This window comes from Sorex fumeus, unplaced genomic scaffold (assembly GCF_029834395.1).
Source record: "Sorex fumeus unplaced genomic scaffold, SorFum_2.1 ptg000051l, whole genome shotgun sequence".
Taxonomy (NCBI): Eukaryota; Metazoa; Chordata; class Mammalia; order Eulipotyphla; family Soricidae; genus Sorex; species Sorex fumeus.
This window is the reverse complement of record NW_026606108.1, coordinates 39327406-39355152: the sequence shown is the minus strand read 5'-3', so window position 1 is coordinate 39355152 and position 27747 is coordinate 39327406. Positions and strand designations below refer to the sequence as shown.

The 27747-nt window shown below is 43.6% G+C and overlaps 1 protein-coding gene across 5 annotated transcripts in view; it reads right to left on the bottom strand.

Annotated features, from left to right (window-relative positions):
- Positions 1 to 145: 145 nt before the first annotated feature.
- The window catches only part of PURA (purine rich element binding protein A), an 89787-nt gene continuing 62185 nt past the window's right edge, over positions 146 to 27747 (bottom strand). For 2 of the 5 annotated variants that reach the window (XM_056124788.1, XM_056124789.1), the window contains one exon: positions 146 to 2163. In XM_056124788.1, coding sequence (XP_055980763.1) covers positions 1048 to 2019 — 972 coding nt within the window. In that variant the 5' untranslated portion in view covers positions 2020 to 2163 and the 3' untranslated portion in view covers positions 146 to 1047. Of the gene's footprint in view, positions 2164 to 2704; positions 2849 to 7766; positions 8279 to 9055; positions 9156 to 27747 lie in introns of those variants that run through there. The other 3 variants (XM_056124790.1, XM_056124786.1, XM_056124787.1) reach the window with 3 other exon arrangements.

Sequence of the window (27747 nt, the reverse complement as noted above, 5' to 3'; positions counted from 1 at the left end):
AGTTAAGTTTTTTAAATCTTTCTACACATAATAAAAAAAATATATTATGAACAATACAAGTACATCTCATATACACAATGACAAAACGCCTACTCAAAGCAAACAGATGCAGAAAAATATTATGGGAATTTCCTTTTTCTTTCTCTTTTTCCTTTTACTATTTGAATAACTTTGGTTCCAACCATAAAAATCACAACTTAGCAAATTTCATTTAAATGCCTTTTTTAATAATTTCTTCATGTTCACAGAAGTTTCACTGACCATTTTATATGTTTAAGGTCCAGATGCAATGCATATTGTATAAAAGAGAGCACTTATTGTTTACCTTGCATGAATTTAACCTACGTACCTTTAACTCTACAAACTTCTGCATAACATTTAGACAAAGCTCAGACACACAGCATGCCTAGCCCTCAAATATATATACACATCTCTAATCACAGGTATATAGGGTGTCAAATATACTATAATAACCTCCATGTAAGGTTTGAAATTTGGTAACAAAATGAGAAAAACTAAAAATATTATTTTACGTGTTCTAAAATATCTCTTTTTTGTGCTAAAGTCAAACGTTAGCTCAACATGAAAAGGACTTTTATATAATTCAGCAATATTATAATCTTGACCATTTTGCAAACACTTTTAATAATAATAGCTTAAACGTGTACAAAAGTTCTTGGTTAATTAGGGAAATAAACACTCAGTTCTTTATATTTTTTAATCAAGTAGGAAACACAGTTCATATAATGTTATTACTTTTTGTATTTTTTTTTGTTTTTTGTTTTTAGCAGCTGCTTACTGTTTTATATGGTGGATAAAGTGGACAACATCCAGCGATGGGTGGCAAGTCAAGAAGAGAAACTGTCAGTTGGTGGAGGTTCTGTGGGTGGTGCTCCCTTGGAGTTAAGTTTTGTTTATTTTTTTAAACTTTTTAACTTTTTTTAATTTTCTCTCTCTTTACAGTATATTTTCTCTGTGTGTGGCGCTGTGTGTGTGTGTGTGTGTGTGTGTGTATGCATGTGGGTTTTTTTTTTTCATTCAGTTTGATCAATCTTCTTCCCCTTCTTCCTCACCCTGCAGCAGCAGGGTGGCAGCGGCGGTCTCCTCTTGCTGCTGCTGCTGCTGCTGGTGGAGCTGCTCACAAGCAGCTCGCTTCTCCCTCTGCTTCTCCTGGATCTTCTTCATCTCTTCGGAGTACTTGCAGAAGGTGTGTCCGAACTTGGCCCACACCTTGTAGGGCACCGTGATGGAGTTGCGGTAGGTGGGCTTCACCTCGCTCACTCGCATAAACACGCCGTACTTGTTGGAGCCCACATCGAAGAAGAAGCGCTTGTTGTCCACAGTCAATGAGGTGCCCTCGGGCAGCTCGGCCGGCTCCTCCTCCACTCCGTAGTCGTCGATGAGCTTGGCCAGGGCGTCACGGAACTCGATGAGCCCCTGTGCGGGCAGCGCAATGGTCTGGCCCTGCGTGGAGCCCAGGCCGGGCCCCCGGTTGACCGTCTGGCGGATGCGCAGGAAGCGGCCACGCTGGTTCTCCTTGAGATCCATGTAGTACTTGCGGTTCTCGCGCACCAGGAACTCGCTCTTGAGCGCCCGGCGCGGCTCGTCCTGTGCCTGGGCCAGGTCGGGCGGCTGGCTGGGGCCCAGCTGCGCGTAGTGCTCGATGAAGTCGCCCAGGTAGTCGCGGAACTCCACTGCCACTGACATGGAGAGAGTGAGGCGGCTCTTGTTGCCGCCCGCGCCCACCTCTGCGATCTTCAGGAAGCGGCCCTTGGCGTTCTGCTTCACGTCCAGGTAGAAGCGCTTGTTCTGGATGTCCACCCGCTTGGAGGCCAGCTCCTGCGTCTCGTGCTGCAGCCCCCCCGGGGCCCCGCCGCCGCCGCCGCCGCCACTGCCGCCGCCGCCCCCGCCGCCACCACCGCCCCCGCCGGAGCCCGAGCCCGAGCCCGGGTGCCCCAGGGAGCCGCCCGAGCCCAGCGCCGCACCACCCTGCTCGCTGCCGCTGTCTCGGTCCGCCATGATGCTGCGCTCCGCCGCCGCCGCGCCGCCGCCTGCCGCTCCGCCCGCCGCCGCCTCAGTCGCCTCAGCCGCCGCTGCTTTCCCTCCCCGGCTCCGCCTGCTGCCGCCGCAACCCCCACAGCCAGTCAGCCACTCTCGCGAGATCTGCGGGAGAGACGAGACAGACGAGACCCGGTAACAGGGCACTGACTCCCCTGTACAGTAGCAGGGCGCCCTACTGTACGCGCCCACCCGCCCACCAGCACGTGACCTGAGCCCCCTCCCCACGAGTAGCCCCCGTCCGCCCGCCCGCCAGGCGGCGCCCACCCGCCAGCCCTCACCCCACACCCCTGGTGGTGGGGGGGAGGAGTGGGACGCGCCGCGTCGCAGCTGCTGCCACCGCCACCAACCACTGTGGCTGTCGCTGTTGGCCAGACCCTGGGCGGCCTCTGCCCGGGGAGTTGAGGGACGAGGGGTGAGAAGGGGGCTGCCACACTATGCACGGGGAGAGGGCCTGAGGTCTGCTTTCCAGTGACCCCAAAGAGAGGATGTGGGGGAGGGGCCTGCGCAGCACCACTGAGCCCGCTGCAGAGAGGGGATACCGAGTCACAGCCATCCCCTCCCCTGCGGGCCCCAGGCAGACCAAACCAGACCCAGACCCAAACCCAGACAGACCCACCCACCGCCCGGCTGGGCTGTCTCCTACCGCAGAGCAGAGCCCTGGCCGCAGAGGGGCTCAGAAGAGGAGAGGTGGTGAGCCCTTAGCTGCAGAAGGGGCTGCCAGGGATGAGGACCGGGCACCGGCAGCAGTGGCGCGGAGCAGCAGACACCTAGCCTGTCCCTCCCCTCTCCCTCCCCTAGCTCCCGCCGCTCCCCCTCCCCGCGCACGGCAGCGGCTCTGGCCTCAGATGATCCCGCTCCCCCCTCCCCCCAACCGCAGCCCCGCACAGTCGGGGCGGGCGGGCGCACTCACCGGCGGGGGGAGCCGAGCAGAGGACGGCAGCCGCACCAGGGCCGGGGTGCCCGCAGTGCCGGTTCCCGTTGGCTCTGCTCTTCCCCCCAAGCAACAATCAAAATTAGAAACCCCACACTCACCCAAAAACCTTCAGCCATGCCCCTTCGGGACCACGGCCGCCCGCCTGCCTCCCCCTCCTCCTCCTTCCGAGATTTGGGGAAGGGGGGCACCCTGCTCAGGGCTGAGCCCAGCCTGGGTAGCCGGCCAGCTCTGCAGATGAACCAGGCCCTGCCGAAAGAGCCTTCAGCACCTAGCCCACTCTTCTTCCTCCCTGAAAGGACCCAGAAAGGAGAAAAACCAGCAGGCTTTAGGAAATTCACAAGCTAAAAATGTCAGGAATTTCCTGGGAAACGCATTTCCTTACGGGATTCATTAATGCGGGGATTCATTAATGCAGGTTCGATTGCCCCTTTTACCTACCCCTCCTCCCAGAAACTCCGAAGTGTCTTCCCCAAAAGTGAAGCATTTAAAAGATCACGGATTTTTAGGGGGGGGGGACAGCTATGTTTCCAACCATTAATTAACCAATGAGTCTTTGGGCTGTCAAAGCTAAAAGGGGGTCTCTCTAGTCTCAGAAGGGGACTCAGATATAGCAGATTTGTCCTCTTCCAGGTCTGAGGCAGATTAGGCCTGTTTTCCTTTTCCCAGATAAAAGTGAACTCTCCCTCTCCCTCACTGCATTTTGCAGTACCGGTACCTGTGGGAAAACTAAGGCCTATCTCCAAAGGACTCCAGACAATGCCGAATACCCTTCTCATCACCTCTGCAGGGGGCTCAAAGGATACAGACCTCTCAGTCTGACTAGCATTTTCAAGCATAGATCGCTGCCTCATCCTGAGATGATCATTCTTAACCCATCAGTGGGTTCTTTCCCCAGTGAACATTTCCAAACCCCTTAAGATGCGGCTCCCTTTTTCCTAGCCCCAGGAAGAGCTGGGTACCTGGTTGCCCAAGCTTCCTAGAAAAGAGAAAGGTAAAGAGGGCTAATGAGTAAGAGGCTTGGCCGGTCCGGAGCATAGACTGTATCAATGCCTGAGCCCTCAAAGTCCCCTAATATATCCTTTTACCTCCCAGGCAAACCAGCCTGCCAGATACTCACAGCTTCCTTTTTCTCTCAAGAAGGGCCCCATCCTACCCAGCATTAGCGATTGCACTTCTGGACTGAGTTTGTTACTTCCCTGTTAAAGAGGAAAAAAATAGGGCAGAGCACCCTGACTACCAAATAGCAAACGGAGTAGCTCTATGCCCCAGACCACCCACCTGTCCAGTGGTATCTGAAATAGTTCCCTGAAGGGGAGACCCACTCTGACGGAGAGCCAGGCTTTGGACCTCATAAAACTTCCTCTTAGTTTGGGCGTACCCTCAAGTACCAAGTAGGATCTTTTCAGTACTGATTTTTCTGCACTTCCTTCCCTGTCCCCAGATTTGTCGAGAAGGGGTACATAGAAATGGTTGGCATAATTTTCACTGCACAAAAATACACGTGTGAAGAAGTGGCGTCTCCTCCAGGCGTGCATGGTAGCGATCAGGACCCTGGATAGACCCCCAGCCCTAAACAGGGACGCGAAGGTAGATCGGCAGGGTCTCTGCGCAGAAACAGGAAAGCGGGCAGTTCTCTCCTCCGCTGAGCCTAAGATCTCATAAAACCCTATCTAGAAGGGCCACTGCTATTCCTCAAGGGTTTACCTACCGCAGAGCCAAGCCTTTACCCCCAACAAGAATTCAAAATGGAACTGCAATGAGAAGGCACTGCCCGTCTGTTCCGGCTATTCATAAATGCTAATGATCACTTCCCCCAGGACAGAAAACTAGGGCTCAACACCGTGGACTTCTTCCACCAACTTTGGAACCTAAAATTCTTGCCCTTTGTCTCAAATATTTCCATTCAGAACTTCTGAAGTGATTTGAATTTGGTAGTAGCCTCACTTTCGAAAAAGAACTACAATCCCCAGGAACTGAGTTCTAAGTTCCCCAACACAGAGACAACTGCTCAAGTTTCTAGGCAAGGTACAAATTAAATTTTATTTGTATGCTCAAACTGGGAATTTTAAGCTCAAATAAGCGAATATCTGTGGATCTTTCAAAATAACTATATAGTTATTTTGTTATCATGTATGTATAAAATTTCTGTCACATGCTATCATCTTGCCTACTTTTATCTGAAAAGCAAAATGGTTAATGCCTCTCCCAAAGCAATTCAATGAATAATTAGATATGTAACATATTTTCACTACTCTAACATGAGAATTAGCTTCAGGATAGCCCTGTAAATGTAAACTTTTGATCAGGTTGGGATGTGTGGATGGGAAAGGTGTCTTTCTTTAGATTAGAGAATATAATTTAGGGAGAACAAAGTTTTCCCAGAACAGTCTTACAACAAAAAGATTAGAACTTAAATGTAATTTTAAAGTTAGGTTTGTAGCCACTGTTACCAGAATCACACATCAACTTGACAAATGAAGTCAGTTACAGTTCTAGCTGTTTGAATTTAATTTAAAACACTTAGTTACAAAGTTAAATTTATAATTTAATTATAATGTAGAAAAGATGGAGGGCAAACGAAATATACTAATATAAAACAAAATATATACCAATGAAAAATCACCAAAAAATCCCCTTTCTCCTCATAAATGTCTCCAGATTCTTGTGCTATTTTAAAATTAACATTGCACACACATTTTGAAGAGAATAGATTGTATTTTAATCGCATTATCTGTCTTTTACACATTTTTCCCAGCAAAAAATTGTACACAAGTGAAACAAGACATTAGGGAGCACAAAAAGGCAAAAAGCCTCAATTTTCCTCTGTCTGAACTACATGGATGATTCTAAAATAATCTAATTTAGCTCTGATTTTTCAAAAGGGAAAATCAACACACACATTTACTACACAAACTTAAGGCAAGGCAATCTACTTTGGGGTGATAAGCCTTTTTTTGATTATGGAGGTCCAAACAGGAATAACATGTTGATTAATATTTTAGAAAAATCACAGATTTCCAAAATAAACAAGAAACAAGAACATAAGAACCTGTTTTAAGTGCGCCTTAGGTTAAATGCCTGTCTTAAACCAGACAATTATCTTCAGTGCCCAAATCATTAAAACTATTTGGAATGTTGTACTGCAATTGTTAAAAGTGGAGGAATTACCCATTTCTTCTAATGGCTATTTATAAAGAAAATAAGATTTACTCGTAAGTAAATCTTAATATTTAACAAAAAACAAGACTAAAAGTATTTCACCAACCCTTTTCAAAAGACGCATCCTTTCCTTTAGCTCACCTATTCTTTAAAATTATGCCTCTTAGATGCTATTCTGATGCTTAAAGTTAAAAATATTAAACATTTAAAATATCAAAAAAACAAGCCCTGTGGTAGAACCCTCGCCAAATTCTTTCATAAAATCATTTTCATTTTAGGCATTTGCAGAAGAGTTAAATAAACATACACACATTCTAAATTCGATCAATGAGCCCGACATTTTATGTACCCAAAAGGTCCAAACAGAACCGATGCGAATGTTAATAGCTCTTTTTCTGGCTGATACTTAAATGGTTTTACTAGCACCCAAAGGAATGAAATCAGCAACTCTGCACATTCAAGCCAACACTCCCAATTTTCAAAGCCGCAATTTGAAAACGTCAGTTGAGGCAGGGAGCTGCAGTTGGGGGTCTGAAGTAATCAAAAACTGCCTTTTCTTCTCCGACCATCTACCAAAGATGACAAGCTCAAATTCATTCTATTGTAATGCAATGGGATTCCCCCCCTTCCAAGGACGCGGGACACAAGCATAGACACTGCTACAAAAACCGGTCCCAAAGCGCCTGGCCCTAAAGAAACGTGAGGGACCAGGAGACGAACGAATTAGAACCTTCAACAGGGTCCCACCGAGACAGCGGAAACGAGAGTGGCATTTTAGTCAGGGGCAGACAGCAAGGAACCAAAAGAAAGTTGCCCCTGCTAGACTCTTGGGCCTTTCTCTACCCGAGTTCAGCCTCCAGGCACATATATCTGTGGGGGTCCTGTCCCTTACAGATAGCTCGGCCGCTTCTAGTACCCACTGTCGCGGAAAGGGAAGCCCCCTCCTGCTTCACAGCCTTTTTGTTTTTGCCCCAACGAAGGCAGCGGCCATCAAACCGATCTAGCTCTAGGGGTAGCAAAAATGCCTTGCTGCCCCCGCCCCCCCATCCTTAGGCCTGGCCTCATCTGCGATGTCAGCACCAAAGCTTTCCTTTTAATTTTTCCAACACGTCCTTAAGCGGGTGCATGCGGGGATCGGGGGTGGGTGGGTGATGTTGGACCGAGAAGAGAGGAGTGGAGCCCCACGTCCTCTCCCCTCCAGCCAGGGGTGGTGTGCAGGGAGTGTCAGCCCCGTCTGGCGCACTGTCCCCTGGCCCGGGAGAAGGGCCGGGGGAAAACGGAGCTCAGGAATGCCTAAAGGATCCGCACCTTTGGTGTTCCCCAGCGCCCGCCGAGATGCGGGTGTTTTTTTTTTTTTTTGGTGGGGGGAGGGGGTTGTTTTTTTAAGGGGCGTGTGATTTTGCTCTCTTCTGGAGGTGGGAGCGAGTTCATTCGTTCGTGAGCTCAGGGAGGGGTGGGGGGGCGTTGCTGCACTGCCGGGGTCCCTAGAGGGAGGGTGCGGGGATGTCTACATAGTACAGTTCTCATTCTCCGGGCCTGAGAGGGCGATTAGAGGGGATGGGGTGGGCGGCACCTCAAACAGTGGCTGCAGGGAAGGTCGCGAGGGGCTTACCCGAGCGGGCGGGCGCTGTCCTGGCGCAGGTGAGGGAGGGCGCGGGCTGGAGGGAGGGAGGGCGGGCGCGCGCGCGGCGGGCGCGCGCCGGGGGAGGGAAGGAGAGCGCGCGCGCGCACACCTGTCCTGGACAGCGGCGCGAGCCGAGCTGCGCCTCACTCGGGCTCGGCCGGCTGAGGAGGGAGGAGGGAGGGCGGGGGCGGGACGCCGAGGGGAGGAGGAGGAGGCGGCTCAGATGGCTGGCTCAGCTCTCGCTTTTCTCCCTCCCGCGGGCAAGCCCGGCTCACACCCAGCTTCTCCGGCTCACTCACAGCCCCCACGGCTCTCCCTCCTCCTCCTCCTTCCCCTGCGGGATCCTCTCGTCGTCGCCGCCGCCGCCGCCGCCGCCGCCGCCGCCGCCGCAGACGGCAAGTCGTGGCAGCCAGACGTCGGCGCGTAACCCGGCGCTCCGTGCGTGACTCCGGGCGACGTCAGCGCGCGCTCCGCGCTCCCCACCATCTGCCCCCCTAACACACACACACAGAGACACGCACACACACAAACACACACACATACACACAAACACACTCCCCCGCTCCAGCCCCCCCTCCACCCCCCCTCCCTCCGGCTCGCGCCCTCCGCCCTCTCGTCCCTCCGTTTCAGTTGCTGCGGCTGCGGCCGCCGAGCGCGCTCCCTCCGCCCTCCTCCCGCGCGTGCGCGCGCCCTCGCCGCCGTTGGCGCGTCAACAGCCCGCGGCCCAGGCCTTGAGGCGCTTCAGAGGGGAGCGCTGCCTGGGGCCTCGCTCCCCGCACTTCCACCGCCCTCTGCCCGGAGCGCCCCGGAGAGGACTCCTCCCGCGAAGGGCTCTGCAGGCCCGAGAGAGGCTCAGGCGGGGCTAGAACCCCGTGGGGCCTGCGTCAGTTTTAACTTCGGGCCCTCTGCGGCGTCGTCCGAACAGCTATCCCCGCGTCACCCCCCCCCCCCTTCCGCTCGCATTCCCGGGGGCAATCGGCCTTTCATCTCCCGGGAGGGTCTCACCTTGGCCTTCAGATGCCCGCGGAGAGGGTCGAGGAGGGCAGAATTAGCATTAAAAAAAAAAAAAAGCTAAGACATTCCGCCTCTGGCCCCAGGAATCCCTGACAGGAAGCGTGGGGCGCCTGCCCGGCCTCCCACGCGCCGTAGGTGAAACTGGGCCCTTTTGAGGGACTGTGTGTGACTCAGGGCAACCCCCCCCCCCCCCCCCCCACATAACTATTACTTGTGCGTCCTTGGGCCGAAAGAGGAAGAGAATATAATGAACGAGTTCATACGTTGCGCTGCTGGGAAGGAAGGCAGGAATCGGGAATGTCCTGAAAGATGTCATGGAAAAGTAGAGTCTGACAAGATTTTGGGTGCACGGCGACTTTCCACAGGTTTTGCGGGCTATCTCCATCGTGCGACTCTGCGGTCCTAGAAGGTGGATCCGTTAAAAAAAACAAACGTGACTGCAGTATAGATACGAAACTGCCTTCACCGTCTTTTTAGGAGTTGAGTAGAGCTCAGGAAAGTCCATCAGTGATTTTAGTCACTGTTCTGTCTTATTGAGTATATTTCACTTTGAAGTTACTTTGTGATACACCCAAGGCAACCTTGTACTACGCACTTAGGTGATTTTTAAATTCTCTTATTGTGGGGCCTTTTCCAAGAAAATAACTAGCTAAGCCTGCAGGGTTAGTAGAAGTCAGGTGTAATTAACCCCATTTTATAGATGAGAAAATTGTGTTGCAATAATATAAATCAGCGTTGCAAAAAAATGTGTATTTCATAGAGGGAAATACCTTAGATTTAGGGTCATCTATTTTATCTAGTAATCCCAAATTCTTCAATTGTCTGGATGCTCCTCCTGCCCCTATATTGTAGGGAGAACACAATGTCAGCAAAAAAAGGTATTTGTGGACACAAGTTACCGTTTGAAACTTTCTGCCACAGAAAATGACAGCTTCGTAAAAATTATGTTGAAACAACTCAGTTTCCATATTAACAATGTTTATTAGTGGTGAGAACATTTTAGAGGCAAGAGGGAAGTGTAAGTTCTTTTGAATTTTATATACACCTCATCTTTAGGTGGCAGCACTACTGTAGAAGTATATTTAAAACCTACAGTCTTGGTGACAATGTGGCATCTACAGTGTGGCTCAGCAACAGAGCACTGTCCTTGAATTTGTGATTCCCTGGATTGATGCCCAGCATCCTTCTCTCTCCACCAACCACTCCCTCCATAACCAATCTACACTGGTCTCCAACTTGATGCCTTCAAGAGTGATTTGTATTAAACACTTCGAACTGTATAGTAGAGATTAGAAGCTGATGAAAATAAATGATAAATGAGAATGCTTAGAAAGTTCTAGAGAAGGAAAGAAAAGGCCTTCAGAGAAATGAATAAATTCATGAAGCTCCCAAGGGGGAAAGATTGAGGAAGTTACAGGGGAAAAGCCCTGCATGTGTATAATAGTGGCATTTTTACTCTGTACTTGATCTGTTGGGCAAAGGATGGTACCCAGGAATGAGTCCTTTACATGTTGTGAGACTGTGGGTTCAATTACTGGTATAATAACAACAACAAAATCTCTTATTGAAATAGCCATGATATCCTACCAAGGCAAGCCAAGCATCTCAACGTTTTATGAGGCATCTATAAGCTTAAGACTAAGTTTTATAGATGCCAGGTTTTATTGTTGAAGCTTGTGGAAGAGGAATCTTCTTGGCTCCTTCTCTTCTCTAAATTGTTCATAGCTGAGTAAACCATCACTCATCACAAACTCAAAGAATTAAGGAGACACACTAAACCAAATGTTGTGAACCATACAGATAGTCCAGTGGGTGGAGTGATAGACCTGAGTTCTAGGCACTGCATATGCTCTCCCCAAGCCCTGCCAGGAGTGATCCCTGAGCAAAGAGCCAAGGGTGGACCCTGAACACAGCTGGATGTGGCCCCCAATATAAATAAAATGCAATTTACAAATATTCTATACTTTAGTCTTACATTTTCTGAAAATAAGAATTGTGTGTGATATTGGATCAACATTTTCTAATACAATTTTGTCATAATTTTTTATGTTCATAATTGTTCTCCTTATACCTCTTTAAGCAACTTAACACAATTGGATTTACAAGCATTTCAAAGTATACTGCTTTAGATTTACAGAGTAAACACAAATATCAAGGACTATGTAGTCTGAAAATCAGTAATAGGAAATAAAATATTTCTTGGTAAAGAGTGAAGGGTTAATAAAAGTCTTTCTTGATGGAAACTTTCATCTTTCTCAAATCAATGTTGGAGAAAGAATCTCAAGCAAATTGGTAGAATTCAAATTCAACAGTATTATGTGAAGATTTTTAAGCTCTTGGTGCCAGCAAATCATGCAGCCTGGGGGCCTTTGCTCCAAACTTCTGCCAACTCCATTTTGGCAGTGAAGTGTTCTGTTGAACAAAGTTTGCACGTGTTTGGGGTGTGAAGTGGTTCCTCAGGCATTTTTCTGGTTTTATTCCAATTTAGGGAGTTGAAGACAAGGGTCAGAAATACTAAGTTTATATTGTGCTCTGAAACAGTCTATAATAGTGATCTTAAATATTCACTAACCAAGGGCAGATTTTTTTGTTGGAGTTATTGAAGTGAACCTTTGATTTAACTCCTTAAATGCTAACATGATATTGAACCAGCTCTCAAAATCACGTAAGCAGAACCCTATCCTTTGATGCTGTAAGAGCTGGGAAAAACCACTCATCCTCTTACCCACAACACCATCAAAATGTTTTTATCCAGATGAAACTAAATAATAATATGCAACTTGAGAACAAAGAGGTCAGTAATTACTTAGACTGGATCTCATTATCTAATCTTTTTTTGGTATCAGTTGTCTGGCTTTATCTTTTTTTTTTTAATCTAATTTTTCCCCTCCTGGGGTCTTTGGTTAATAGTACTTGCTTCAGATGTGTGCACTACTATGTCTTAGGACTTCTCTTCCTGTGGAAATCTCAATTTCCATTATCTCTTAAGTAATTATGCTATAAATTCCTTGCATAATCTGGGGCAACACTATTTGAAGACTTTGGTGTTTTTTCCTGCTTTAAAGGTAATAGAAAAAAGGTAAAAGTAACATGTTAAAAAGATTCTCTTATCTTTAGTTATTATCAATGAAATAATATTTTGAATGCATGTGTGATAATTTGAAAAAAGTAGTTATTCTTGATACTTTTTGCCAAGCCTGTGGCCTAAATTCTTACTTGCATCATTGCCTTTTCTTCCATCTCTTTATTATTATTTTTATGTCTATAGTGGTGGGGACTGAACCCACGCCCACAACCTGCCAGGCATATAATTTGTCATTGAGCCATGCTTTCTTCTTAAAAGTAATTCCCTCATCAGATCTAACATATGGATGAGGTTAGAGACAGGAAGAAAGCTGGACCTTTTTACAGAATGAATCTATCTGGATTGAAAAGTACTATTGAACTTAGTTTTGTGGTGACCTCCAGACTATTTTCCTCGGTTACTTTAGAATATCAGTGTGTTGGGCTGCAAAGATAGAATAAGGTTTAAAGTGCTTACCTAGCATATGGCCAACCCCAGTTTGATAAAATATATAAAAATATGTACATACCCCCAGATACCAGGGCCTTCTAAGATTAATTTAGGTGATTTTTATAACAATGCAGAAGCACTTTGCTTAAATGACAATAAGTTGGGTTTCTTTTTGTGGTAAGTAAAATGTGTCAGGATGGGAAAATCAAGATAACACTCCAAGCAAATGTAAATTAAGTCTTTCTTTAATATCTTGTGCTATATAGGCTGGGGATTTTATAAATTTTTCTTTAATATTTTATGCTATAGTTCAGTGGTAGAACACTTGTCTTGCAGGTGTGAGGCTCTGGTTTAGATCACTGGCACTGACAAAAAGATATATTTTATGCTATTATATTTTTATTTTATAGTCTCCATTCCCTTTCCTTTTATAGTTGATGGTATTGAACTGAGATGACTATTTAAAGTCATCTTTTTTTTTTCATTTGGAGTATTGATGAATTTTACTGTAGAAATACCTATTTGATTAAGAGCTATTGCCCAAGACAAGATATGTCAAGTAAAATACAGATGGTATAATATGTAGTATTTTTAAAATATGAAAAAAAATCAGAAATGCATCTGACCCCAAAGAGTTTGGATAAAAGAATGTAGAGTTGTACCAGACCTATTTTTGATTCTCTGATTAAATATCACTGATAATAATCTTTTTGATATCCAGTACTTTTGAATTTTTTAGCCAACTAAATGGATCACTGTCACTGTCCTCTTGTTGTTCATCGATTTGCTCGAGCAGGCCCAGTAACGTCTCCATTGTGACAATTGTTACTGTGTTTGGCATATCGAATACGTCACAGGTAGCTTGCCAGGCTTTGCCGTGCGGGCAAGATACTCTCGGTAGCTTGCCAGGCTCTCCAAGAGGGGCAGAGGAATCGAACTCGGGTCGGCCATATTGGCCACTTGCAAGGCCCTACCCGCTGTGCTATCTCATTCTTGTTTTGGACAACCTGGCATGCTACTGAATGTAACCTGCCCACACAGCAGAGTCTGGCAAACTCCCCGTGGCGTACACAATACGCCAAATACCAGTAACAATGGTCTCATTCTCCTAACCCTGAAAGAGCCTTGAATGTTGCACTTTTTAGAATCTTAGGGCTAGGACGAAAGAGACGTTACTGGTGCCTGCTTAAGGCAATCGATGAACAACAGGATGATCGTGAATCTTTTTATAGCATTTATTCAATAATATTATATAATGCTCCTATTAGGTATGTAAGCATCACATAAATACTTTATCTATGACCCCACAGAGTCTCCTGCCCTCGTGCCTGGCTGTCCTCACCGGGGCCCCTTGGAGGGGTTGAGTTTCCCTCTCCCCCTGCTCCTGAGCAGAGCCCCAGCAGCTGAGGACCTCCTGACCCAGCCACAGCCATGCTGAGACCACTCTCCACGTGTCCGGACAAGCCTCATGCATGAAAGAACTGGCAGAGGAACCCAGGCATGCGGGTCCCGGGGCTGAGCTCTCCAAGCCTGCTCGGATTGGGACTGGGCCTTCTCCACCCAGACCCCCATCTTCCAGTAGGTAGGCGTCACACCCACCAGCTGCTGCCAACGCCAGGTTGGTCCCATCAACGGCCAAGACACAGAGACTATAAAACCCAGCTCCCGGAAGTGCACAGCCGCATTTGCGGCCGCGCCACATCTTATTGTCTCATTTTTCCTTTGGAGAACCTGGCAGGCTACCAAAAGTATCCTGCCTGCATGGCAGAGTCTGGCAAACTTCCTGTGTTGTACTCAATATGCCAAATACCAGTAACAATGATGGGTCTCATTCTCCTAACCCTGAAAGAGCATTGAAATGGCTCTTTTAAAATCTCTGGGCTAGGAAGAAGGAGATGTTACTGGTGCCTGCTCGAGGCAATCAAAGAACAACAGGGTGATCGTGATCGTGATGACCCCACAAAATTCTCATAACTACTTTATGAGTAAGTTCTATTAAAAATTTTTATAGATAAGACAACTAAGCCACAGATAAATTAAAAACTTGCTAAAACACACCTAGTAAGTGACAGAGCTAGAAACTAAACTTAGAAAATCTTCCTTCATAGTTTGATCTGTTTTCTAATAAACAAACTCTCCTTTTCCCCACTCCAATCTTCCTCCCCTCTATGTTGGAGAATTTTTGAATATAGATCACTGTCACTGTCACTGCCCTCCTGTTGTTCATCGATTTGCTCGAGCGGGCCCAGTAACGTCTCCATTGGAGACTTTGTTGTTACTGTGTTTGGCATATCGAATACGTCATGGGGAGCTTGCCAGGCTCTGCTGTGCGGCAAGATACTCTCGGTAGCTTGCCGGGCTCTCCGAGAGGGGCGGAGGAATCAAACTCGGGTAGACCATGTTGGCTGCGTGCAAGGCAAATGCCCTAACCGCTGTGCTATCACTCCAGCCCGAATATAGATCATAATATCAAAAGCATGGATTTCCCCACCCCCATTATGAACTATCAGATATAAAAATGACTTTTTTTCTGCACAACTACCTTATATATTTTTCATTCTGTCTTATTTACTCCTGTAATAATATCAGTCATTTCTATTTTTGATTGAGAGTGAAGGTCTATTTATCTTCATTCTCAGTCTGCTAAGTTTTTATGTTAACCTTATTTTTCACTATCCTTTTCCTCTGAATATCCTGGATAATTATGAGGCCCTTTTCTTATTGTTGTGGCCTAGTTAGATGACACATCACATTGAAAATGTGGGCCTAGGGGCTGGAAAGATAGAACAGTGGCTAAGGTGCTTGCCTTGCATGTGTCCAATTAGGTTCAATCCTTGGTATCCTATATGGTCCCCAGAGCTCTGCCACGAGTAATCCTTGAGTGCAGAGCCAGGAGTAATTGCTGAGCACAATCAGGTGTAGCCCCAAAACCAAAAAGAGTGGATCTAGTTTCCTGAGCAGTAGCATCTGCAAAGTTTTGTAGATTTCTCTCACTCCATTATTTATATAACTTATGTGTGCACGTGTGTGTGTGTGTTTCTTTGTATATGTAGTTTTGGGGCCACTCCCAGCAGTGCTCAGTAGTATAGTGCTGGGGGGATTCAAATGAAGATGGTGGGGGCAGGGATGTTGGCTGAATGCAAGGCAAGCACCTTACCGCCTGACTATTAAGGCATATAAACTGAGTTTTTGAGTTGTAGTTGATTTGTTTTCATAACTTCATCATCAGGTATGAGGCTGGAGCGATGGCTCAATGGGCCTGAGCATAGTTCTTGCATGCTCAGAGCCCTGATTTTGTTCCTCAGCACCTCTTGGCCTCCAAGTACTTCAGGAATGGTCCTGGTAGGCCCCCTGTACTTTGGCCTCAAGCACCTGCACATCTGGGTTGGATATTATAGGAGGTGATCCCCCAAGACCCAAAGCACTGCTGGGAACCTTCCTCTTCACTCTTGGTCCAAAGGGTTCTCCCATAAACAGAAAAGGAGATTGTTTCTATTTTCATTTATTTACTTGTTTGTGGACCTTATAAGTGCAAGACTGATTAAGTATATATCTTGAGGCTGGACAAAATATCATCATGACTATATAAAATAGGAGAGGTCAATTTGAACAAGACAGTATTGAGCTTCTCAAGTATTTCTTCTTGATTGTCCTAGATATACATTGTGAGACATTAAGCAAGCCATTATAGTTGTTCTCTGTGAAAATTAATGTGTTTCCCTTAAATTCAAAGATGAAGGTTTTGACACATATTCAACAAAGCATTATCTTTTGTGTATATTGATAGACTTGTTCTGAGTCAAGCACAATTTCTCTGGGGTCATTCAAGAGCTCATTTTTGTTAAGTTGGGTGCTGTTCACTGACCTCTAGAGCTAAAACAGAATTAATCCCATCATTTTTACCTCATTAGTACACTGCCGAACCAAATTAAGTCAGATATTAAATTTTTGGGCAGGAAAAAAAACACTGAAAAAATAAATATGTTCATTGAGATTGTCTGCAAGATATCTGATTATTACATGAGAAACCAAGGACTCTGTTAAGGTTTATCTTGAACAACTTTCTTCCTTATATCCTGAGGAATACAAAGAGGAGATTTTCTTTCAGAGTATGCCCTGGAGACACAACTTTCCACCACAGTCCCTTTGAAATATTTCATACTTAGTGTCCAGTAAAAATATTTTCAGGCATACTAGTAATATTTACCAAGATGTATTAAACCTGGGAGTAATAATTTTATATTTATAATCTATCTTCACTCTAGATAAACAAACTATATAATTTATTTGTGAGAAATAATCTTTTTTTGTTCTTTCATTTTTCCTGACTTTCAGTAATGAGATACTGTCTCCATTCACTATGGTAAAGAAGAAGGCGGATTGAGTAGTCCAAGCTCCAGTCTCCTGGATTTAAAACTCTGCTTTCTCTTTCCTAACAATGTGTTTTCTATAGACCCCATTTTTCCATTTAGGAAATGAGACAGTAATTCTAATTAGCACATAGGTTGTATCATAATAATGGAATAAATTCATAAAGAGCATTTAGAAGACGACATGGCAGTAGAAGCACTCCATCAACCAATGTCCTCTCCTACCCTCTATGGCACTAATTTTTTTTTTATTAGTGAAACACCATGAGGTCCAGTTGTAGACTTACAAATTTTTGTGCTTGAGTTTCAGTTATACAATGATCAAGTACCCATCCCTCCACCAGTGCCCATTTTCCACCACCAAGGGGTCCCAGTATCCCTCCCACCCCCATCCCCCCATCCCCCCTGCCTCTGTGGCAGGGCATTCCCTTTTGCTCTCTCTCTGTCTCTCTCTCTGTCTCTCTCTCTCTGTCTCTCTCTCTCTCTCTTGGGTGTGTGGTTTGCAAGAGAGGCATTGAGTGGCAATCATTTTTGGTCTATAGTCTACTTTCAGCATGCTTCTCCCATCCTGGGAGGATCCTCCCAACACCCTTTATTTGGTGCTCCCTTTTCTATCTGAGCTCCCTTTTCCCCTAGCATGTGTGGCTGGCCTCCAAGACATGGAGCAAAATTCCTGGTACTAATCTCGGCCACTCTTGGGTGTTAGTCTCCTATTTTGTTACTTTATGTTCCCCAGATGAATGCAATCCTTCTATGTCTATCCCTCTCTTTCTGACTCATTTCGCTTAACATGATACTTTCCATGTAGTACCAGTTGTATGTAAATTTCATGACTTCTTCTTTTCTAACAGCTATATAGTACTCCATTGTGTAAATGTACCAAAGTTTCTTTAACCAGTCATCTGTTCTCGGGCACTCAGGTTTTTTCCAAATTCTGGCTATTGTAGAGTGCTGCAATGAACAAACAAGTGCAGATGTTACTTCGACTATACTTTTTTGCCTCTCTGGGATATATTCCCAGGAGTGGTATTGCTGGGTCAAATGGGAGCTCAATTTCTAATGTTTTGAGAATTGTCCATACTGTTTTCCAAAAGGGCTGAACCAGTCGGCATTCCCACCAGCAGTGAAGGAGAGTCCCTTTCTCACCACATCCGCACCAGCACCAGTTGCTTTTGTTCTTGTGGATGTGGGCCAGTCTCTGTGGTGTGAAATGATATCTCATTGTTGTTTTGATCTGCATCTCCCTGATGATTAATGATGTAGAGCATTTTCTCATGTGCCTTTTAGCCATTCGGATTTCTTCTTTGGGAAAGTTTCTATTCATTTCGTCGCCCCATTTTTTGATGGGGTTGGATGTTTTCTTCTTGTGGAGTTCAACCAGTACTTTGTATATCCTTGATATCGACCCCTTGTCGGATGTGTATTCGGCGAATATCCTTTCCCACTCTGTAGACTGTCTTTGTATTTTGGTCACTGTTTCTTTTGAGGTGCAGAAGCTTCTTAGTTTAAGATAGTTCAGTTTGTCTATCTCTGTTTTCACTTGCTTAGCCAGTGGCGTGACATCTTTGAAGATACCATTAGCTTCAGTTTCATGGAGGGTTTTGCCAACTTTGTCTTCAATGAACCTTATGGATTCCGGTCTGATGTTGAGGTCTTTAATCCATTTTGATCTTACTTTTGTACTTGGCATTAGGCAAAGATCTGAGCCCACTTTTTTGCATGTAGCCATCCAGTTTTGCCAGCACAATTTGCTAAAGAGGCTTTCCCTGCTTCACTTCACTTTTCTTGCCCCCTTTTCAAAGATTAGATGATCATATGCTTGGGGGATGATGTCAGTATATTCAACCCTGTTCCATTGGTCTACAGCTCTGCCTTGGTTCCAGTACCATGCTGTTTTAATTATTACTGCTTTGCAGTAGAGTTTGAAGTTAGGGAGGTTGATTCCTCCCATTTTCTTTTCCCCAAGAATTGCTTTAGCTATTCGTGGGGGCTTATTGTTCCATGTAAATTTCAAGAGTGTTTGCTCCATTTCTTTGAAGAATGTCACGGGTATCGTAATAGGGATCGCATTGAATTTGTAGTGCTTTGGGAAGTATTGTCATTTTGACAATGTTAATTCTCCCAATCCGTGAACAGGTGATATTTTTCCATTTCCTCATGTCCTCTTTTATTTCCTGAAGTAGCGTTTTGTAGTTTTTTTTGTACAGGTCCTTTACTTCCTTATTTAAGCTGATTTCTAGGTACTTGATTTTCTGGGGCACAATTGTGAACGGGATTGTTTTCTTTACGTCAGTTTCTTCTCTTTCACTATTTGCGTATAGGAAAGCCATGGACTTTTGGGTATAGATTTTATAGCCTGCAACTTTACTATATAAGTCTATTGTTTCTGGGAGTTTCTTGGTAGAGGTTTTAGGGTTCTCTAAGTATAGTATCATATCATCTGCAAATAGTGAGAGCTTGATTTCTTCCTTTCCTACCTGGATGCCCTTAATATCCTTTTCTTGTATGGCACTAATTTCTTTTAAGGCATAATCCAAGTTCTCTCTCTCTCTCTCTCTCTCTCTCTCTCTCTCTCTCTCTCTTTCTCTACAATTAAGCGTTTAGCTCCCACATTACTATCATTTAACCTAAGATTAAAGCTGCCCTCTTCCCTACTACTAGATTCTTCAACTACATTGTTCTTGGAAATCTCCAAGTATTCTTCTGTTGTAATTTTGGGCTCTTTTGTTCTCTCCTCTCTATCTGAACACCTATTCATACTCTACAGCAGTGTCTCTTCTATTTACACTTGGAAAGTTTTACCCTAATCACCAGGTGTGAGCTCCTTGATAGTAGGACTATGTCTTCCCCCTCAAATGCCAGTCTCCATTCCCCTTCCTGCTGAACAGACTGTGCTGAAGAAGTGTTTGCTGAATATGTGAATGAATCCATTTAGTCTTTGTATTTTTGGTTCAGTTTACACTAGATACTTTATTTCTCCTCCCCCCCATTATAATAGGCATTTCATATTTCTAGTTTTCCTGAAAAAAATTCTCGCTGCTTTTATCTCTGGAAATTTGAACTTTTTCCTGCTGATGCTGAGTTTCCATCCTGGATCATCACAATTTACTCACTGGCAGGAAATACTGTTTACCACATATTCCATGTGCTAAAATAATCATTCTCATTTTATTTCCCTGAGTTTAATATTACTTCTATTCTCTTCATTCCAGTTAAAAAAGCATTAATTCTCTTTGAAATCTAGCAGTAGCCTGGAGGAATAACTCAGCTTAGGGGACCTGCCTTGCAAGCATATGGTCATGAGTCCAAATCCCTAGTGTCCCACATACACTAAACATGATCCTGGCAGGTCTGCTGTCTGTGATTCCTGGAGCCACTAGTGGTTTTCAGCTGTACCACAACTAAGTATGTGTAAATACCACATGAAAAAAGGGATGTGACCTTTAGTGAGCAAAACTTGAACAATGTGTGTGCATCACCAAGAAATGTGACCATACACAAGCATGTGAAGACCCACCAAAGGAGTGCAAACCTCAGGGAGCATCTAAGCTGATTATGCAAGCACAGAAACCAGATGTGTGTGACCAGGGCCAATATATATGCCCCCCATGATCACAACAACAATTAAGGGAAGGGGAGAGGGAGGAAATAAAAACTATTTACTAGTAGTTTTGAGAAGATTTTCTTTTCTTTTTTCTTTCTTTCTTTTTTGCCATATCCTGTGGTATGCAGGGGTTATGCCTGGGATGGCATTAACATCTGGTAGTCTTGGGGAACCATGTGGTGCTGGGGATTGAATAGAGGTCTCCTGCATGAAAAATATATACTCCAGTCTTTTGAGCTATCTTCCCATCCCCAAGAAGTTTCTATTATGCAAACCAAATCCTTTTGTAGAGAGAGCCATGTTGCACTCTTTGCACATGAAATAAACTCTATTCTCTAGACCAGAGAGATTGTACACACCTGGGAGGCTGGAGCGATAGTCCAGCAGGTAGGGCACCTGCCTTGCTTGTGGCAGACCCAGGTTCGATTCTTGGCATCCCGCATAGTCCCCTGAGCAGTGTCAAGAGTAACTCCTAAGTGCAAAGCCAGGGGTAACCCCTGAGTGTGTGGGTCCAAGAACTAAAAAAAATTAAAAACCTTTGCTTGCTTTAGGCCGATCCCAGTTCAATCCCTGGTACTTCGCATGATCCTCTAATATTGCCAGGAGTAATTCTTGAGCACTGCCAGTTATGGCCCAATTCCTTTCTCTTCCTCCCACGCTCAAAAAAAATTTTTAGGAGGCAAAGATGAATTGGAACAAACTCCTAAGATTGTTCTTAATACACAAAAGAGATATAGGAAACATATACATACATATATTGCCTTGTAATATAATAAATCATGTAACCTAAGAACTAAACCATTTCTCAGTAACTTATGCATATCAACCAACTTCTGAATCTTTTCCTTCTGCCTCTAGGAGTAATCAGTAATCTAAATTTGTGTATAATTCCATGGATTTTTTACACACACACGGGCTGGAACTATAGCACAGCGGGTAGGGCGTTTGCCTTGCATGTGGCCGACCTGGGTTTGATTCCTCTGTCCCTCTCGGAAAGCTCAGCAAGCTACTGAGAGTATCCCGCCCACATGTCAGAGCCTGGCAAGCTCCCCGTGGCGTATTCAATATGCCAAAAACAGTAACAACAAGTCTCACAATGGAGATGTTACTGGTGCCCTCTTGAGCAAATCGATGAACAACGGGAGGACAGTGCTACAGTATACACACACACACACACACACACACACACACACACACACACACACATGTTTGAACTTGTGTTTTTGGGCTTTATAAAAAACTATCATCTATTACTCTTTTCTGTAATGTGCTCTTTTTTTTTAAACCTCCCAAGGCATTTTCAGGGGACCAGGGAGCCTGGTGATACTTGACCCACCAAGCTAAACAGTTTATCAGTAGGGACTAAGGATATGGAGCTGCTCAGACTCTGTGGTGTCACCAGGACCAACAGGTCCACCCTGGAAGTGCTCTGAGGACTAGGTGAGGCCAGTGCATGCAAAGCATGGGCCTGACCATTGAACTATTTCCCTGGCCTCTGGAGTTTGTCCTTTTAATGCAAAATTATGCTTCCAAGACTCATTTATGTTGTCTTATATAATTATTTTTCACTTTAATACTACATAACAATTGATTTTATAAATGATCATAATTTATTCTCCTGTTGATACATAGTTGGGTTGTTTCTAGACTTTAAAAATTATGAGTCGTGCTGCCATATGCGCTTTTGTGCAACCATCCATATGTGTCTCTTGTCATGTATGCATATGTTTCTTTTGATTATATACCTAGGAGTAGAAATAATGGCTATGGAATATGCAGTATTCAGCTTAGTGAGATTATGCCAAATAGTATACCACTATACCACAGTTTAAAAGAATTCTGTTCAATCTTCAATACTGGGTATTTATAACACTCAATTTGTTTGTCTTTAGGGGTAAAATGGTATATGTTAATTTTTTTATACGATAGAAGAAAGGGTCAGCTTTACTTCAGCCTTCTTAAACTTCTTTTCGATTTTAAGAGCTTGCAGCCTCATTTGACATTACTGTGCCTGGGAGTTCTTTGAGAGAAAGCCATTTATTTGTGGTGATGGTTTCTACTAAAGATATAAAAACTGAGTTGGGGTGGAGGCTGCTAACAGTATTGAATATTGTTTTTAAGTTGATCTTGCATAATCCAAATCAGACACATGCTAACATTTCTTGTTAATGCTATACAGAAATGGAAATATGTAAAATTCTATACTACAAATCAATCTGGCCTTGAGTTTCACACTTATCTAAAACTATATTAAATAAGAATTGCCTTTAATTTGTCGATCTGGAATACTTCCACTGAGCCAAGTTTAGTAAAGATATCTTTGTGTCTTTCTTGTATTTTAATTGTACCACAGAGTCTCTTTCCCCTGACCCTCTATTGACATGGTTACATGATGCAACACAAATTAATCTCACAAACAAATTTCAAAACTCCAAATGTTCATCTTAGCTACTGTTATCCACTGAATTGACCCCCACACATTTACCAGAAAAATAAGCCCAAACAGATGGTGCTGCTACATTGTGCCCTAAAATGTGTGGTTTTTCTTTTAATTGAAAAAGCCGTCTTGTATATAAACAATTTTCATCAATAACTAAAAACACATGAAGATGGAAAAAAGAGAATCCAAGACGAATGTCAATGTATGTATGCTTTTAAGAACAACTTGTTTAGCTGTTTGTGCTTATTGTCTTTAAAAACAAGTATTTCTAAATTTACAAAATTTTCTCTGAAAGATTTTAGCAGAAAGAGACTTATATTGGTTTTATGTTTATTATATTGTGAAATAGAGTGTTATATCCCAAAGGGGAGCTCAGAGAATATTAATTAAGTACGAAAGTCCCTTATGCCATTAATATTTGTTGGCTGACAAAATAACTAAGTGAATATTCATGACCAAACCATAAAAAAGCTGTATTTACTTTCTACACTGGAGAGAGAGAGCTCAAAGGGTTAGTGTGTATACTTTTAATCCTGGAGCCTCGGGTTTAATCTCTAGCACTAATTTGAGGACCACCCTTAGGTCCCCAAATACTGAGCACTGAGCAGGGAGTAGCCCAAGTACCCCTGGGTATGATTCCCCCAAACAAAAAAAAAAAACAAACAAACAAAAGAAGAAAGCTGCAGTTACTTTCTTCCCTATGGTTTATTGTTTGTTTGGATTGTACCCAGCGGTGCTCAGAGATTACTCCTAGCTCTATGCTCAGGGATCATTCCTGATGAGGCTTGGTAGACCATATGTGATGCCAGGGATTGAATCTGGGTCAATTGCATGCAAGGCAAATACCCTCCCTACTATACTATTTCACCAGCCCCATTTCCCTATGACTCTATGGATACCTTTGGAAATAATTCATCAGGTGGGTTAAATTTATGGCAGGTGAATGTTTTCAACTTTATTTATACAGGTATCATTGCATTTAGTTAACTTGTTAGCAGTCATTACTTTCTTTTAATTCTCTTATTTTGGGCTGGAGCTATAGCACAGCGGTAGGGCGTTTGCCTTGCACACAGCCAACATGGCTGACCCGAGTTTGATTCCTCCACCCCTCTTGGAGAGCCCAGCAAGCTACTAGAGTAGAGCCTGGCAAACTACCTGTGATGTATTCGATATGCCAAACACAGTAACAACAAAAGTCTCCAATGGAGATGTTACTGGGCCCGCTCAAGCAAATTGATGAACAACGGGAGGACAATTCTTTTATTTTATTTTGGGGAGACACACCCAGCAGTGCTTGGGGTGGGGGGTCATACAGTGCCAGGATTAACCTGCAAAGCATGCACTATAGATCTTTGAGTCATCTCCTGGTTCTTCTGTGTTCTTTTAAAGAAACGTGTTAAGACTTACTTTCTTGGGGTCGGAATGATAGTACAGTGGGTAGGACATTTTTCTTGCATGCGGCCAGTCCGGATTCAATCCTGAGCATCCCATCAAGGGTCCCTTGAGCACTTCTAGGAGTTAATTCCTGAGTGCAGACACAGGAAAAAACCCTGAACATTGCTGGGTGTGATGAACTTCGGTCAAAACTTCTCTAAGTGGGAGCTTTTCCTTTCTAAGGGAGTCTTTTGTTTTTGCTTTTGCCATTGTAGTTGATAGGCTAGAAGTTGGAGCAAAACTTGAAATAGAGCTCTTATTGCTAACAACGTGAGAGATTCCTTAGTGTAGTATGGCCCTTGCTGCTTCCTGGCTCCTGTGTAGTTCTTCCTAATACTGTAAATGGAGCTCTTTGTAAGACTAAAAGAATATGGATGACAGAAGCAAGGGGGCCATTTGCAAAATTAGATTATAAAAGACTGCAAGGACCCAGTGGCCACAGGAAAAAATTAGAACTTGAGTTATTTCTAGTGCTGAGGAGATGACTCAAAGGTCTGGAGCATGAACTTTGCATGTGGGAGCCCTAGATTTGATTCTCCTGCAATTTTTGGTTCCCCAAGCACCACAGGATATTCTCTTCCTCAAAAGAACCTCTGTTATTTTTAAAGGAAACTATTTTTGAGCCTGGGAAGTGCTAACCCAAATCCTGAATCAAGAAGGCCTAGGCTTCCCTTAGACTGAGAAGAGTAAGAGAGAAAAATAAATGGGAATTCCACTAAAAAGCAGTGAAAAAATGTTTATAGGTCAGAGAGATGGCTCAAAAGGAGAGCTTTGCATGCTAGAGGCCTGGATTGGATCCCTGGCATCACATGGTCCCTTGAGTGTTGCTAGGAGTGGCCCCCAAGCACAAGCTGGGAGTAGCTTTAGAGTACTGCCAAGTGTGGTCCAAATATTCCCATCCCAAAATAAAAAGGAGAGCACCTAAAAAGAATAAATTACTGAAGCATGCTATATGGTTGAATATTAAAAATAAGCTAAGTGAAAGAAGTCTTTGATGAAAGACTAAATATTGTATTGATTCCCTTTATATCCAGAACAGGCACATCTATAGAAATAGAGAGTTGATGAATAATGCCACAAGATTGTCACAGTGTTACCTCATTGGATCTTGAAGCAGTGTGTGTGTGTGTGTGTGTGTGTGTGTGTGTGTGTGTGTTTGCCAATACCTTAAACAGACACAGGCCTGTGCATTTTGTTACTTTGTCGGCATGATGATTTTTCCATCTTTCCCTTCTTAACATTTCTCTTAGTAAAAAGCCTTTTAATTTGAAAAATATGAACACATCAATTGTATCTAAGATTCAAATTAATAAGTCTTGAGTCTGATGGGATTCCTAAGGCAAAATGGAAAACATTTTACTAGCTGAGGATGTGGATCAGTGTTAGAGCATATGCCTGTGTGTGTGTGAGGCCCTGGGCTCCATCACTGGCACAGGGGTGGGAGGGGAGACTTTGACCATCCTTTTCTATTCTAGATTATCTACTATAGTATTAAATAAATTGTATCTAATATCTGAGTTCAAGTCATGGCTCTAGGTTTTGGTTAAGATTCTTAACTTTTTCAAGCTTCAGCAAAATGAGGATAATACTTCCATAAGGCTGTTTTAAGGCATACATGATTTGATACACAGAAAACATTTAGAATGGTGCCTAAAACATAGTAAGTACTTAAAATATCCAACTGGATTGATTCACTATTGGTTTATGATACTGTAAGAGATCAAGAGTATAGCTTCACATCTCTGTAGAGTCTCTGTTACAACTGCCAAAGTCCAGTACCATCCACATTATCCTATGCTCATTCTCTCCACCTCATTTCATCTGTTCCTTTGGCAACCACTGTGTTTTTTCACAAAATCTAAAAGTGTTTTTGTTTGGGGGCTGCCTCCAGTGATATTCAGGGGTTACATAGAGCTCAGTGGTTTGAAGTCATTTCTTGTGGTTCTCAGGGAACAACGTTATGCCAGGCATCAAATCTGGGGCTATATACAAAGCATGTACTACATGTCTTTGAGGCATCTTCCTGGTCCTAAGAATTATTTGATTTGGTTTTGCTTATTTATTTGCTTTGGTTATTTATATTCTACATTTGAGTGAAATCATCTGATTATAGTCTTTACTTCCTGACTAATTGCTCTTAAAAATCATCACCTCAAGTTTCATCTATATTGGCTTGAAAGGCACAACTTCATCTTGCTAATAGCTGAATAGTATTCCAGTGAGTATATCCTACAATTTCTTTATCCAGAATAGAAATTCCTGTTTTTTTCTGTTATTGATTTTAAATAGCTCTCTTCAATCTTTCTTCATGAATGTTTGTCTTAATATTCGATAAATTTCTTGTGGCTAAATGAATCTTGCTTTATTATCCATATACCCACTGTGTGTTTTTTGGTTGGTAAGTTCAGACCACTCATATTTGATTTTTTTGGTGGGAAGATGGGTTGGATCACACCCAACAGTGCTCTGGGATTACTTGTTGCTTATTATTGCTTGATCAATGCTTACTTATTGCTTGATCTATGCTCAGGGATCACTTCTTGAAGTGCTCTGGGGACCATATATGGTCCCAGGAATCAAACTAGAATGGGCCATGTGCAAGGCAAATATCTTAGCCTCTGTGGTTTCTTTCTCATCCCATTCACATTTGTTTAAAATGAAATAGAAGGTAAGGTCTTGCATAAAACTGACCCAGGTTTGAGCCCTGATACCCCACATGTTCTCCTGAGCCCTGCCAGGCAGGAGTGATCCTCACTGAGAACAGAGCCTAATGTAAACTTTGAGTGCCACTGGGTAAGACCCACAAACAAAAACAAAATCAAATTGTTACTAACACAAGCAGTTTAATTATTGCCATTCTAGCTTGAATTTTCTTTCTTTTTAAAAAAATGCCGTTTTTTTTCTTTGCTATAAGTTTCTTTTTGCCTCTTCATTTACATGGTTTCCCCCCTCCCCTGGAAGTCCTTCAAATTTCTTCAAATATTTTTCTGAGGTTCTCTACTTTGGATTTGGGGGGTGGGTGGAGGGATTACAGGGATCAAATTCAAGGTTTTTATAAGGAAAACATTTGTCCCACCATTGGGTTATAATTTTGTCCCTTCCAGATTTATGCTTAATGGCTACCATGAGGTTTATATCAGTCCTTCTGTATAGAAATAATTGGGAAGGGGACTTGTGGCCACACCCTGCAGTGCTCAGGGACCATTCCTGATTTTGTCCTCATGAGTGATTCCTGACGGTGCTCAGTGGACCATACATGGTGCCAGATTTCAAACTGATGTTGACTACATGTAAGTCAAGTGCCTTAACCCCTGAACTATCTGTCAGGTCCCTAAAAATTATTATGTTTGAGCTGATATTGACAACTCATTTTTAGATAACACAAATTGTGTCTTGTTCTTCCTCTCTGATGTTTGGTTATTGACTCAATTTATTATTTTTGCTATTCTAATTGTATATTACTAATTCTCACCATACTCAAGGTTTTGTGTTCTTATGTTTCTCTTTTTTTCCTGTGGAAAAATTCGCTTCGAGACTTTTGGCAGTACAGGTCTGGTGATGGTAAATTTCATTTGGTTTTGAAAAAAATACGG